At 42.8% G+C, this 13483-nt stretch overlaps 1 protein-coding gene across 7 annotated transcripts in view; it reads left to right on the top strand.

Annotated features, from left to right (window-relative positions):
• The window catches only part of TRIO (trio Rho guanine nucleotide exchange factor), a 376037-nt gene that overhangs the window by 159285 nt on the left and 203269 nt on the right, over positions 1 to 13483 (top strand). For all 7 annotated transcript variants that reach the window (XR_013532357.1, XR_013532356.1, XM_035291759.3 and 4 more), the window contains one exon: positions 6733 to 6864. Coding sequence is in view for 5 of the 7 variants with exons in the window: in XM_035291759.3 (XP_035147650.2) it covers positions 6733 to 6864 (132 nt within the window). In the remaining 2 variants the exon portion in view is untranslated. The remainder of the gene's footprint in view (positions 1 to 6732; positions 6865 to 13483) is intronic.

Raw genomic sequence — 13483 nt, 5'->3', positions numbered from 1 at the left:
AATTTTGAAGGAGAGAGACTGGATTCAGGAATTTGCACTGATGCTTCTTAAAAAGGAAATAGTGTCTTTTTAATCTAGAAACAGCCTCTGTTGAAGAGTGAAGAAGTCAATAAAGGAAGATAGAGGCCCCAACTTGCCTAGGATTTTGGCAGGACACTCAGAATGTTGCAAAAGACACTAACAGTGATCTCAACTCTGGAAACCCTTAAAGTATAAAGCAAGAGAGGAAGCTGAGTGATATATAAAGAGAAACAAATCTTCATGGCATCATATAAAAGCTGAGAGTTTTAATGGCAAGGGTTTTTCTACTTTCTAACTTTATACATTTGACTAATTTTATAAAAGATAAACAAAAGCCCCCACACAAAAACAACTTTTTAAAGTAACAGGAACTCCTTCAGCATAAATAGAACCATCTTCATGATGCTTTAGCCGTCTCTGATCCTCATCGTTGTACAAAGTAGCAATATACTTGATCATTTGACAGTAAGATGATATAAATGAATTTGAAGCAGGACATGCTGCATGAGTGAATGGCAGATAAACTGAAGCATAACACAGAGAGAGAACATCTTTCATAAACATGATGGGTTCTGAATTGTAAATAAACCCAGAGATTAATTACTACTGTGACCTGCCTGAAAATAATCTAGAAACTTGGATGCCATGGGGCATTTTCCTTCCAGTATTTTATTATAAAAAATTTCAAACATACAGCAAAATTGAAAGAACCTGGGTATTTTCATCTGAATAAAATGAATGACTGTAATTTATGGATTTGAAAGAAATGAAACTAGGTAAACACATTATTGAACAGAATTTCATGTGACTCTGCATAAACTGTAATGGTGCCTGAAGTCTCAGTGTATATGATGGCCAGAGAAGAAGCCAAATACCAGTGAAGGGACAGTAGCCTAATGAGAAGTGCCCAGCTTGTGTTCCAGACCTTAATGAAGCGACTAGGCCTGCAACTGAAATGCACAGATGGGAGATTAGGACATCTTCAGAAAGACGGTCCTTACTTGCAAGTAAAAATGTATTGTCTCATTTCCCTCACTAAAAACAAAACAAGATCCTTGAAATTCTGATGTTCATCTACTAAAGTAGTTTTCTTTTCCCAGGAGAGCAATCCTAAGAATGGGTCAACATTGTTCCTCGTTTTAAAAGATTTGCTTTCTAGTTACACTTAAGCTGTCTTTGTAAACTTAGTCTGGAAGGGACCAGAACTGTGAACATCCTAAGTTAGGTTTCTGTCATAGTCACCTCTTTGAACCACATCCAGAGTGTTCATGCGGAATTTAAATCTGAATGGGGGACATATAAGTCTCTAACATGTGACCCCATGGTTAATGAGCTTACTAATAGCAGCCGCCTTCTCTGTAGGGATTACAGCTCTTAGCTGCACCGTCCCGCCCTGCGCTCTCTCTCCATGAGTGTTCTTGTGCTGGCATTTGCTATGGCTTTATAACTCTGAAGTTCAAACTAGATGAGGATGATGTTTCATGGTTGCTGTAACTTCCATAGATGTCTCAGCCATTCTGTCTTGTGTCCTCATCTCCAGTGAAGGTGTGGGATCACAATATCAATTTGCAAATATGTGGACACACAACCACAGTGTTAATGTTGTTACTGATAGATGTTGCTTAGGGGCTCCAGCCTCCACTTGTATTGGCCATGTGGTATAGCCACAGAACAGACCCTTCATATTAAGAGGCTTTCACAGCAAGAATCGTTAGAATTACATTTTTATAAAACAAAGAATTAACGTGACTTGATTTTGCTGTAGCTTAAAATCTCCTTTTACTACGACTTCAAGCTGCACTGCCCATTGTGATGGCTTGTCACCACGTGTGGCTACTGAAGCTACTCAGAGTTAAATAAATTAACAAGATGGTAACATCATTTTAAAAAATAAAATTAAAATTTAATTGCTTACTCAGTGTCTCCACATTTCACATTTTACTCAGGAGCAACATGTAGCCAGTGGCTACTGTAATTGACAACACACACACACATTTCTATCCATTCAGGGAGTGCTTGTAGAATGCTTACCTACAGAGTGAACCGTACATCTGATCACCTAAATTTATCCATGACTTTAGAGCTCCTCTACTTTGGTAATAGTGAAAAGTAAAGTAACAACCAGTGTCTGTATAGTTCTTTAATATTTAGAGAGCTCTTTAACATGAAATCTCATTTCATCACTTAATCAGCCCAGTGGAGTAGATGGGACTGAAATATTAATTGTCCTCATAATCTCTATGGGGAGAGATTTTGCTGTGTTTGCAAAGCTAGAATTTTCGCTCAGGTCTATGACTAGGTCTTGCAGTTCCTGACATAATAAACTATCTCACACTGGTATTAATAGTCTTATAAAAGTTCACTTCCCATAAATATTTTTAGAATTAACATTTATTATGAACATGGCATAGACGCAAGTTCTCAATCTAGGAAATTTCGTCCCTTTGTCTCCTAAGTCCAGCTTAGTGCCTGTGCTCAGCTGAGGCTCCCTCAAGAGGTGGTGGGGGTGAGAGATGGATGGGAGTGCAGTTCACTAGCTTTGGGGATCCCAGCTCTGGATAGTGGGAACCGGAACAGGCAGGAGAAATGAGCAGTTCCTGAATTCGAGGCCCCCCTCTCAGCAGACGGAGAGAGTAGCGTAAATGCTTAGGAAAAGCAATCTGCTAATTAATTATCCAAGTTATCCTCTTAAAGCTATGCATATCAGTCGCTGTTCCCTCCTTTGCTTGCCTCTGTTTTGCAAACTGGATGATCCAGGCTTCTTTTATCATTTATTCAGCAACACTTTTTAAATATCACCAGGCTGCTGAGCTTCAGGTTCCCCAGTTCTGAAGTGGGCTCCTGATCTGAATTTATAGAGCAGCATTTCGTTCTCTTGCACTCTCCTGCCTTTGTCCCCAGTCCACCAGATGCTTTGTGTTCACATATTTCCATCTGCTGAGCACATAAAGTATCAGATACTAAGCCAGCTGCTCTGATCTCATTGGACTGCAGTAGCCACCTTCTGTCATTCTCATCTCCTAAGCGCTAGGCTGTGTGCTAGACATGTCCCCCCAGTGTTGCAGTCCCAACCTGGGTTTCTCAGGATGGTAACAGGTATGTGTGTATATGTGTATAAGAGTGAGGGAAGTACAGTAGTAGAATGGTCAGTTGAATTTGGGAAGGGACATACCAGGTCCCCCATTCATTATTAAATCAGAAGCTTTTCTAAGCGCTTCTGTTCTGAAGGTACCTGTTGAATTTTGACACCAAACTTGACCTCAGGATGCTTTTTCTTTGTGGAATACCTGTTGACACTCTGATCCATGCATCTCTGAATGGAGATTGCTGTGCTGTTGCTGTTGGTTTCAGATCCTCTGGGTGTTCAGCCTTTCAGAAAGCAGTCAGGCCTAGTGCTTCCTCTGTGGAGTCTAGGGTCGGGTTTTAGAAATAAAGGACAGAAAAATGATGCTGTGCAAAATCCTTTGTGAAACCATGGCTAAGATCATTTCTATCCCTGAGCTGTTGTTAACCCAGAAAAAGGGCAGAATCCTTTGTCCGCAAGGTTTTCATGTAGCACACCATCCTTTCCTGGCCATAGTTTTTCAGATAAATATAATCAGCACCCTCTCAGGATACTTTAAGCAATTGTAAGTTAGTTACTTCTGATTACAAAAATATGTAAAATTTCTTGAATGTTTTTTTCTTTATTGATTGCTTCAAAAATTGGAGTTGAATATACTTTAATAATGATTTTGATGCAGTGGTGTTAGCCTGATGCTACTGTTGATTAAATTGTGAAGTATAACTGAAGTGTGTTTCCACCGTGTTCTGTCAGAAGCGTTTTCATCTTAAGAATATGTTGCACCTCCTCTTGGTTTTGGGTGTTCTGCAGTGGCCATTGTCCAGGAGCACTTAATTGCTGACTTAGACCTGATGATTTATTAATAATAATGGTTAACCTCAATCAATGTGTGTTTGAAAAACACTTAAAATAATTTAACAATTGGTATTAAATGCAATAATGGAAGATGATAGAGTGAAATAGAGCTAAAAAATACTGACAAGCATCTGACCTGACCAAATTGACATTTATAGAACATGCCACCCAAGAAATACATAGAAACCACCTGCTCTCAAGTGATACGTAATTTCATATGAATTGGCTTCAAGCGCTAAGGTCTGCATAGATATTCTTCTGTGCTCAGTAATAAAAGGATTTTCATAAGCAGTTATTATTGGGGCGATTTGTCTGTTTTAATGTCCTAAAAATAAACTAGGAGGTTGTTCTTACTATATTTTAAGGGAATTATAACGTATTTCCTTTCTGGCCAGTCATTAAAGTAGTCATCCTCTGCATTCCCTGCTAAGTAAAAAGATGTGTGAGGAACAGGAGCAAAGAGGTTAAAAACGAGGGAAATGTATTGATATCTGCTTGGCTTAATTGAATCAGCTTTCTTAATTGGGCCTTCAGCACTTGCCTTTCACTCTTAACTGTGATGGATTTTGATAGGATCTCCCTAGGAAATCTGGCAGTGATTTCTCAGCTGTTGATGAGTCCTGGAAATGGAGCGTGGCAGTGGAGGAGGCTGGGCCAGGATTGGGATGGCAGCCCCAGGATTGTTGCTGAGACCTGGAGATGGAGGGGCGTGGCAGTGGAGGAGATTGAGCCTAGATTGGTATGGCATGTAGGATCCAGCCCTACAGGGTCCTGTGAACCCCTCCCTGCTGGAGTGGAAACGAGAAACTGTAGAAGTAAAAGACACAGAGATAGAGAGTTTGGGCCTGGGGGTCCACTACCAACAAAAGCGCTGAGTCCGGCAGTGGCCCCAAGTGCCTGGACTCTCTGACTTTTACTGAGTACAAAGCTGGGGGCAGGGTAGGTAGGGCGTGGTACAAATCTGGGGGAGGGTAGGTAGGGCGTGGCCTTGGTGGTGAATGATAGGATCAAGTATATCACGTGTCATATAGGTAGGCGCCCAGGACTTTCAGGTAACCGAGATGAGGTAAGGAGCATAATGCATCAGCCCCTTTCCATACTTGTCTGGAAAGAACAAAGACATTAAGATTTTTATTACTTTTACTGATGATCTCTTCTAAGAAAAAAGGAACCAGGTACAGCAGTGGAACATGAGAGTGGAGCGTGACCGCTGAAGCACAGCATCACATAGAGACAGTTAAGCGCCCGAATGTCCGTGGGCCTACCTGCCAGCCATCAGGCCTACCGAAAGAACTTGGAGAAGCGGAGTTTTCTCCTAACTCCCCCAGGGAAGGAGATGTCTCAGCCATTTTGGACTTTTCCTTCCCTAGCTGGCTAAACAGTGGGCACTTTTCCAGCGCTGGCACTGGTGCACAGCCCAGGTGCCCTCTGGCAGCCCTTACACAGGCTTGACAGAAGGCTTAAAGCGGCTTGCCTTAGGGTCATTTCTTTCAGTTGTCACACCAGGTTCACTCTTCCAACCCGAGAGGCATTAGTAAAAGAATTAGGATCGCCTATGAATAGCTAAGATCCCCTATGAATCTACAATCACATATGAATAACTAATAACTACTACCTTTCTATTTCTAGTTACTTTCTTCTTTATTATTTGTATGGATATAGGCTGAGGCTTCAGGCTTCTGCACCTATGGGATCTTCCCTCTACATTGGCAGCCAGGACTGTTGATAAGTCCTGGATATAGGTGGAGGGGTGGCAGTGGGGGAAATTGAGCCAGGTTTGGGATGGCAGCCGCAGGACTGTTCACATGGCTCAGGCTTTCCATATATTTCCATGCAATTTGGGGAAGACAGGAATGATGCCTCTGCCTCCTTAAGCCTTTCCTAAGATTCGCAGAGAAGTTTAGGCTCTTTTTTCTTCATCTCCTTTTAATTCTGGTTTCAATTTTTTTTTTAAACATTAGCAGAATGGACTGGCTGCTCTTCCTAATTTCAGATAAATGATTTTTAGATATCTGGAACTTTTTCCATTACATCTTAATGTAAAAGGAAGGGAGTAAGGCTGACAAACAGCTGCATGGAGGAGGAGTATCCTACTGTTGAGCCCTAGTTGAGGGGCACGTGGGGGAGTCATCTTTGCCCCCTCCCTTGCTAGGAGTGCAGGGCAATTACAAATGTGGATTCAAGGCTGGGCGTGGTGGCTCAAGCCTGTAATCCCAGCACTTTGGGAGGCCGAGGTGTGTGGATCACGAGGTCAAGAGATCCAGACCATCCTGGTCAACATGGTGAAACCCCGTCTCTACTAAAAATACAAAAAATTAGCTGGGCATGGTGGCATGTGCCTGTAATCCCAGCTACTCAGGAGGCTGAGGCAGGAGAATTGCCTGAACCCAGGGGGCGGAGGTTGCGGTAAGCCGAGATGCGCCATTGTACTCCAGCCTGGGTAACAAGAGCGAAACTCCGTCTCAAAAAAGAAATGTGGATTCAAAGGTGGATTGGGAAAATGCACCAGAATGCCCAAACAGGGCTGCATTGCTCCAGGGGTGCTCCCAGACCTGGGCAGCAGTCGGTTGAGGCAGATTCCTGGGACTTGCCCCAGTCCTCCTGGAATCCACCCTTTGAGTGAAGTCCAGGAGTCTCAAGTGAGTTGAGGATGCCATTTGAGATGGAGAGTCAGGCATGTTACATTCTTAGGAGCTCCCTCAACTCCCCTAATTTTCAAAACCATATTAAAAATGTTTGCTTCACAGCATAAATTGTCAATGATAAAAATCATCTTTTTTTAACCTTCCAAGTATATGAGCAACGTGGATTCGTGGTGTAAAGCTTGCGGTGAGGTAGACCTTCCCTCAGAGCTGCAGGATCTAGAAGATGCCATTCATCACCACCAGGGAATATATGAACATATCACTCTTGCCTATTCTGAGGTAAGTGGCCAATTTTACTTCAGTTGCAAGGCAACATCATTTTTGCGTTATAGCACACTGGAAGCTGGAAAAAAACATTTGAGTAGCCCAGAAAAAGCATATAGATTTCGAGTTAGACTGCTGTTTAATTGTTCAACATTTGAACTCCTGTGTGTGGGGTGGGGTGGGGCACCAGAGGAGGCAGGATGGTGAACAGGCAGTAGCCTTTCCATTAGAGCGCTTATGTGCTTAGCTTAAAAATCAAGAAAAGCTTAGTCTTTTTTTCTACACGTTTTTAAGAAATGTGTATTTTGTGTGCTCTTCAGTCTAGTCAAACTCGATTTAATCTTCCTAAATGAAGCCTTTTAGAGAAGATGGTCTGGATTGCAAGGCACACATTTGTCTATTTTAGAAATCTAAAGGTAACATTTTCTTTATTACTTAAGGGTATGTTACATTATTTACTCATTAAATCCCTGTTTTATTTTCTGCAGCCTTCTATGCCAGACGGTGTTGTAAGGACTTTACATAATGACTTACTTAATGCTCACATACTGTATCTGTCCCTGCTGTTACAAATGAAGAAACTGAGTCACAGAGATAATGACTGTGCCAAGTCAGCAGTTGGTGGAGCAGGGTATAAGCCCAGGCAGGCAGGCTCCATGTTTTCAGTCACCACCCTCTGCCACCTCTGTGCCAGACCACGTGGTAGCTGCTTGAAAACTTTAGATGGGTTGACGAGTACCACCTTTGCCCATACCTTTTTCATCTGTCTCTTGAAACCAGCCTGCCTTTGTGATAACAGCTGTGTTCCTGGAGGTGAAGGGGAGGGGCGTAGACAGGAATTCCTTGTGCTTGCTTTTCTGCAAGGTTTTCTCCCTGAGTAAGAAGCATCTATATCTACAATGTGCTAGTTAATATGAGAGATCATCATAAGGCTTCTGTAAGAGTTTCAGAGTACCACGAAGAGTGCTGGGCAGTGTAGATGTTTAATAAATGTTTTCTGTGTTTAAATCTAAATCTTGATCCAAACACATCCATACTTGTCAAAGTTGTTAGGAAGAAACTGGCCATTTACATTTCATTCCGACATTTCCTGTTGTGCTTCACTGCCCAGTTGTCACTCTGATGTCCTTGGGCCTGGGTCTCTTGACCCCCACCTAGTGTCCATGAGCGAATTAAATGGATGTGCAGTTTGCTGCTACAGTTTTGCATCTCTTAAGGACATTTTGATCAATGATGGAACTGCAAATAAGACAGTGGTCCTATAAGATTATAATACTGTATTTTTACTGTACTTTTTCTATGTTTAGAGACATAAATACTTAGCATTGTGGTACAGTTGCTGACAGTATTCAGTACAGTAACATGCTGTACAGGTTTGTAGCCTAGGAGCAATGGGCTGCTCCATATAGCCTAGGTGTGTGGGCTGTATCATCTAGCTTTGTGAAAGTGCACTTTGTGACGTTCACACAAGGACAAAGTTGCCTAATGATTCATTTCTCAAAATCCATCCCTGATACCACGTCATGTCTAACTGTATATTTGCTTCAGAATGTGAGCAGTCCTCTTTCCCACAGCAGTTGATATTTTTTTTTTTTCCTAGTCACCTTAGCCAAATAAGATTCCGTTTTTTTCAGGCAGCATTTCCTGTTGCCTGTAGAATGAAAAAATAGTCAACTTTATTGTTTCTTAATTTTACACCAATATTTCTTAATTAATTTGGTTGTCTAGTCTGTTGGAAACTATCTAAATAAGTGATAGCCTGTTCTATAGTAAGATTGGAAATTGAACACATTTGTAATTTTTTAAATCACATTGGCTCGTGAGGATTGTCACTTCTAAAAACTGTCAAGTTCTTTTCCTTGATGTGTCATCTCTGTGCATTGTCTAATTTTGACCTATAACACAGAAACCAAGTGACCCAGTTACACATGTAATGAGGCCTTCACTCATCTGCTAACGTGAATCTCTTGCTTTGAAGCTGTTCTGTGAGTGCAGTGGTGGGCTTGCAGACAGCTGTCTGCATGCCCTTGCTCTTGCCAGACCAAGATGGGATTGAATAGCCTCCATTCACAAGATGATTGGCAGGCCCTGGGAATGCAGTCTTTGCCTGTGCATAACTTACACCAGAATCACCTTGACCCAGCCATTGTCATCCTCCAACTGGCTTTTTCAGTCTTCTTGTTGCCGTTGGTAGTTTTCGTTAAGTACAGAATCTCCTGATTGTTACCAGTACATTCTATGAAAATGGAACATCTTGGCAGAGGAGCTTACATTTACCTGTGGTGTAGCTTTATTTGATTTACATTAGTACTATTAACTCAAAATAATTTGATGGGAAGTAAACAGCCTCTCAGACTGAGGTCTTTGATTGAATTTTAGCCTAAGAACATGTTTGCAACTGAGCTATAAACTCAAGGAGACAGTAATTTGAACTGGATGAACTGAAAGGATTTTGAGTTGAACATAATGAATTATTTTGCCTCTTACATTACTTACATTTTTAAATAGTTTCAGGGCTACTGGAAAGAGTGGTAGAATACCACAGAAAACTCCTGCACTGCCTCGACCCAGATTTCCTAAGTTGTAGAATTTCACCACGTTGCTCCACCCTCTCTCCCCACCACCTCTCTCTCCAGTCAGCAAAGCACCATTGATACAATGTGACTATCCTATCCTTAGACCCTGCTGCTATTACCCTAAGTGTTCCAGCAATGCCTCTTTCTCTTTCCTGGTCTGGGGCACTGTCCAGCAGTGTGCCCTACATTTAATCAACATGTCTTATCAGTCAGTCTCCTTTAAAGTGGAACATTCTTTAGTCTTTCTCTGCGTTAATGTCTTTGACATACTTAAAGAGTACAGGCCTTTCATTCTTTAGATGGTCCTCTACTTCCGGATGCCCCCAGTTCTCGTGGGCTGACTCAGGCCATGCATTTTTGGCAGTGCATGTTCTTCTCTGGGTGTCATCGCAGTGGACAAAGGATGTTGACCCCTCCAGCTAAGAGTAATACTCGTCTTGGCCACTTGGTCAGATTGGCATCTGCAGCGTTTCTCCAATGCACAGTCACCATTTAAAAAACTGATCTTTGCTGCACATTTCGTGGGGAGATATTCTAATAGAATACTAGTCTCTCTTCCTCATCAGACTTCTCACAGCCATAGTTTCCACTAAGGATTTCTGCACATAGCAGCCAGCACTGTGTTGATGATCAACTATTTCCATTATTAGGTGGCTTTCTACCATAAGAATGAGCTTTTTTTCCTTTCTCTTGTATTTGTTTATATCAGTATGAATTTATGAAATCTTATGTCAGTGGGTTATAATTTGATATTCTCTTTTGATTCTTAAATTGTTCAGACTTGGCCAGAAGGAGCTTTTTTCTGTGTCATTCTGATCTGTCCATATTGTCCTTTGAGCACTTGTTCCAGGCTCATTTTGTACTTTTCCTGCCTACCCTGGGATAACCCGTATCACTAAGTGGGATGGTTCCTTGTAGTGTTGTATGGTGTTCAGAATTTTAAAGACCTGGGTTTTCAGAGTTTTGTTTGTTTGTGAGGTGTCACTGCTTCTAGGCCCTTTGAGCAGACAGAGTTAGAAAACATATGAATGCCATCAATTCACCCATCCACCCATCTATCTATGCATCCATCTCTCCACCTAACCACCCATTGTTCATCCACCCAACCACCCTCCATCTACCCAATCATCCATCCATCCATCCATCCATCCGTCCATCCATCCATCCATCCATCCAATCACCCAACCACCCATTCATCTGTCCATCCGTCCATCCATCCATCTGGTCACCCATCCAACCATCCATCCCTTCATTTATCCAGTTACTTATCCATTCTTCCATCTAACTAATCAACTACCCATCCATTCATCCAGCCATCCATCCATCAATTCATCCATCCACCTAATCACCCAACCACCCATTCATCTGTCCATCCGTCCAGTCACCCAACCACACATTCATCTGTCCGTCCATCCAATCACCCAACCACCCATTCATCTCTCTGTCTGTCCATTCATCCATCCATCCATCCATCCATCCATCCATCCATCCATCCATCCAATCACCCATCCATCCCTCCATTTATCCAGTTAATACTTAACCATTCTTTCATCCAGCTAATAACCCAGCCACCCATCCATTCATCCAGATACCCATCCATTCATTCATTCACCTTATCACCCAACCACCCATTCGTCTGTCCGTTCATCTGTTCATCCATCCATCCATCCTTCTATCCTTCATTCTTTCATCCAACCATCCATCCTTCTTTATTCAATCACCCATCTATTCTTCCATCCAACCAATCACCCAGCTACCATCAATCCATCCACCCACCTGACCCCCATTCATTTATCCATCCATTCACCTAATTACCAAACCACCCATTCATCTGTCCATCTATCCAATCACCCATTCATTCATCCATTCATCATCCATCCAGTCACCCACTCATCCACCCAACCACCCATCCATTCATTCATCCATTCTCCTAATCACCCAACCACCCATTCATCTGTCCATCCATCCCTCCATCTATCCATCCATCACTCCATCTGTCCATCAGTCCAATCACCCATCCATTCATTTATCCAACCAACCACCCACCCACCTATCCATCCACGTACATTTAACCATATACCATGTCCATCCGCCATATCACTCAACTGCCCTTCCATTCACCCAGTCACCCAACCACTTATCCACATCTGTCTAGTCCATCTGTTCATCCACCCAATCACCTAACCACTGTCACCCAACTATCTATCCATCTATCCACCTAATCACCCAACTATCCATCCACCCACTTAATCATCTAACCACTTATCCATGTATCCGTCTACGCAACCACTTACCCACCCACCCATCTATGCATTTATCAGCACACACACACACACACACACACACACACACACACACACACGTCCATGTAAAAGTACTGCTGTATCTATCTGTGTCTATTATATTAGAAATATACTTGTTTATACATTTTGAATCCAATACCTCAGGGTTCTTTGTAGTCTTTCCCTTTCTGTGTTTATTAATCTATTCTCAGGCAGCAAAAAACCTGGCTTCTGTTGTATCCTTAATGTATTAACTTGTTCACTTGGTGTATTTGCTTCATTTCCCAACCTTTCTGTCTGGGTTCTCCACCCCCAACCCCTACCACTCACTCCCTTAGCCTGGCGCAGGCACACCTTTATTGGCACCTTCACCCCTCATTTCATCATTTTCTTCATGCCAACAGGGAAGGTGTCAGGAAGATGGGAAGGGAAGGACTGCTTTTGTTTTTGAGTGATTTTTATTTTATATTCCTAAATCAGTGTTTTGCAGACTTGAGTGTCTTGGTTTAAAATGGAGCAGTACCCTGTCCCAGAGATAGTGAATCTTCATTTTCAGAGGCCTTCCCTGGGGCTGCAGTGACTGATGCCACTGATACACAGACCACATGCCAAGTAGCACTCCTGAGCTTGCTCTGAAGAGTTGGGGGTCTGCTGAGGAGGTGTCCATCCCACAGATACGGAGCTGCAGCTAAGTGCTAGACATCGAGCTGGATGCCAGATCATGTGGGGGATAGGAATACTTATAAGCAGGGCTCGCTTTGCTTTTTGAATTTCCTTTTCCTTGCCTCCCTTTTCCGGTTCTTCCTTATTCCCTTTCTTCTCTCCTCCTCTCTTCCTTATCTCCACAGTTTTTTTCTTTGAACAGTGTTGATAGTTTCTAGTTTCTGATCATATAAATTTGCTTTGGGAAAGTTTCCCAGCATTTTTTCCCAAGATGCAAGCACCTGCTCTGCTGTGCTTTAATTAGACCTGCCTGCGTCGCTCCTGTTTGTGCTTTAGCAACAGGAGCACACCTGGGCCTCCTGAGCACTCACTTGCTTCAGCTTGCCAGGGCTGAGCTAATCTTGTCGGCTACAGTTGATCACAGGCGAGTGAAGCAGTGTAAACGTCGGAGATAAGTTGTAGTCATTTTTAACATTTTAAGTAAGCCAACTCAGCTACTAGTTTTTCAACAAACTAAATTTATAAAAATGATTTTCATCTCAGTGGGCCTGTCCTGCCTCATATGCCTCAGTGCCATGTGTTTGGATTGCAAGGTGAGACTGCATAGCAAGAAGCCATGCATCCACCAAAGGGCCACTGCTGCAGCCACAGAGCACAAGCCAGGTGAAGTGCCACGGGGAGTTGGCCTGCTTGACCTCATGTGACTTCAGGGCTTAGTTTCTGCATCCATTTCTCAGTTTAACAAATATGCTGACTTAGTGTGTGCCTCAACAGGGCCTCATGGGAATGACTGATTTGCTGCCTGCAAAGCTGGTTGAGCTCTTTTAAGGCACTCTATCAGTGGATGATGGCAGGGTCAGTGTTATTAGCATAAGATGAAAACACACAGCAGATGACTCACCTGGATAGGAAACTTCCTAAAACCAACTCTGTGATTTGTGGGGAAGCTCAGTTCCCTTGCTATGGAGTCACTTCTTTTTTGGGGGCACACGTCTTGCTCTGTCGCCCAGGCTGGAATACAGTGGTACGATTTCAGCTCACTGCAACTTCCGCCTCCTAGGTTCAAGCGGTTCTTGTGCCTCAGCCTCCTGAGCAGCTGGGATTACAGGTGCG

The sequence above is a fragment of the Callithrix jacchus genome, chromosome 2, assembly GCF_049354715.1.
Source record: "Callithrix jacchus isolate 240 chromosome 2, calJac240_pri, whole genome shotgun sequence".
NCBI lineage: Eukaryota > Metazoa > Chordata > Mammalia > Primates > Cebidae > Callithrix > Callithrix jacchus.
Note: the sequence above shows the minus strand (reverse complement) of the source record. Positions and strands in the feature narration are given on the sequence as shown.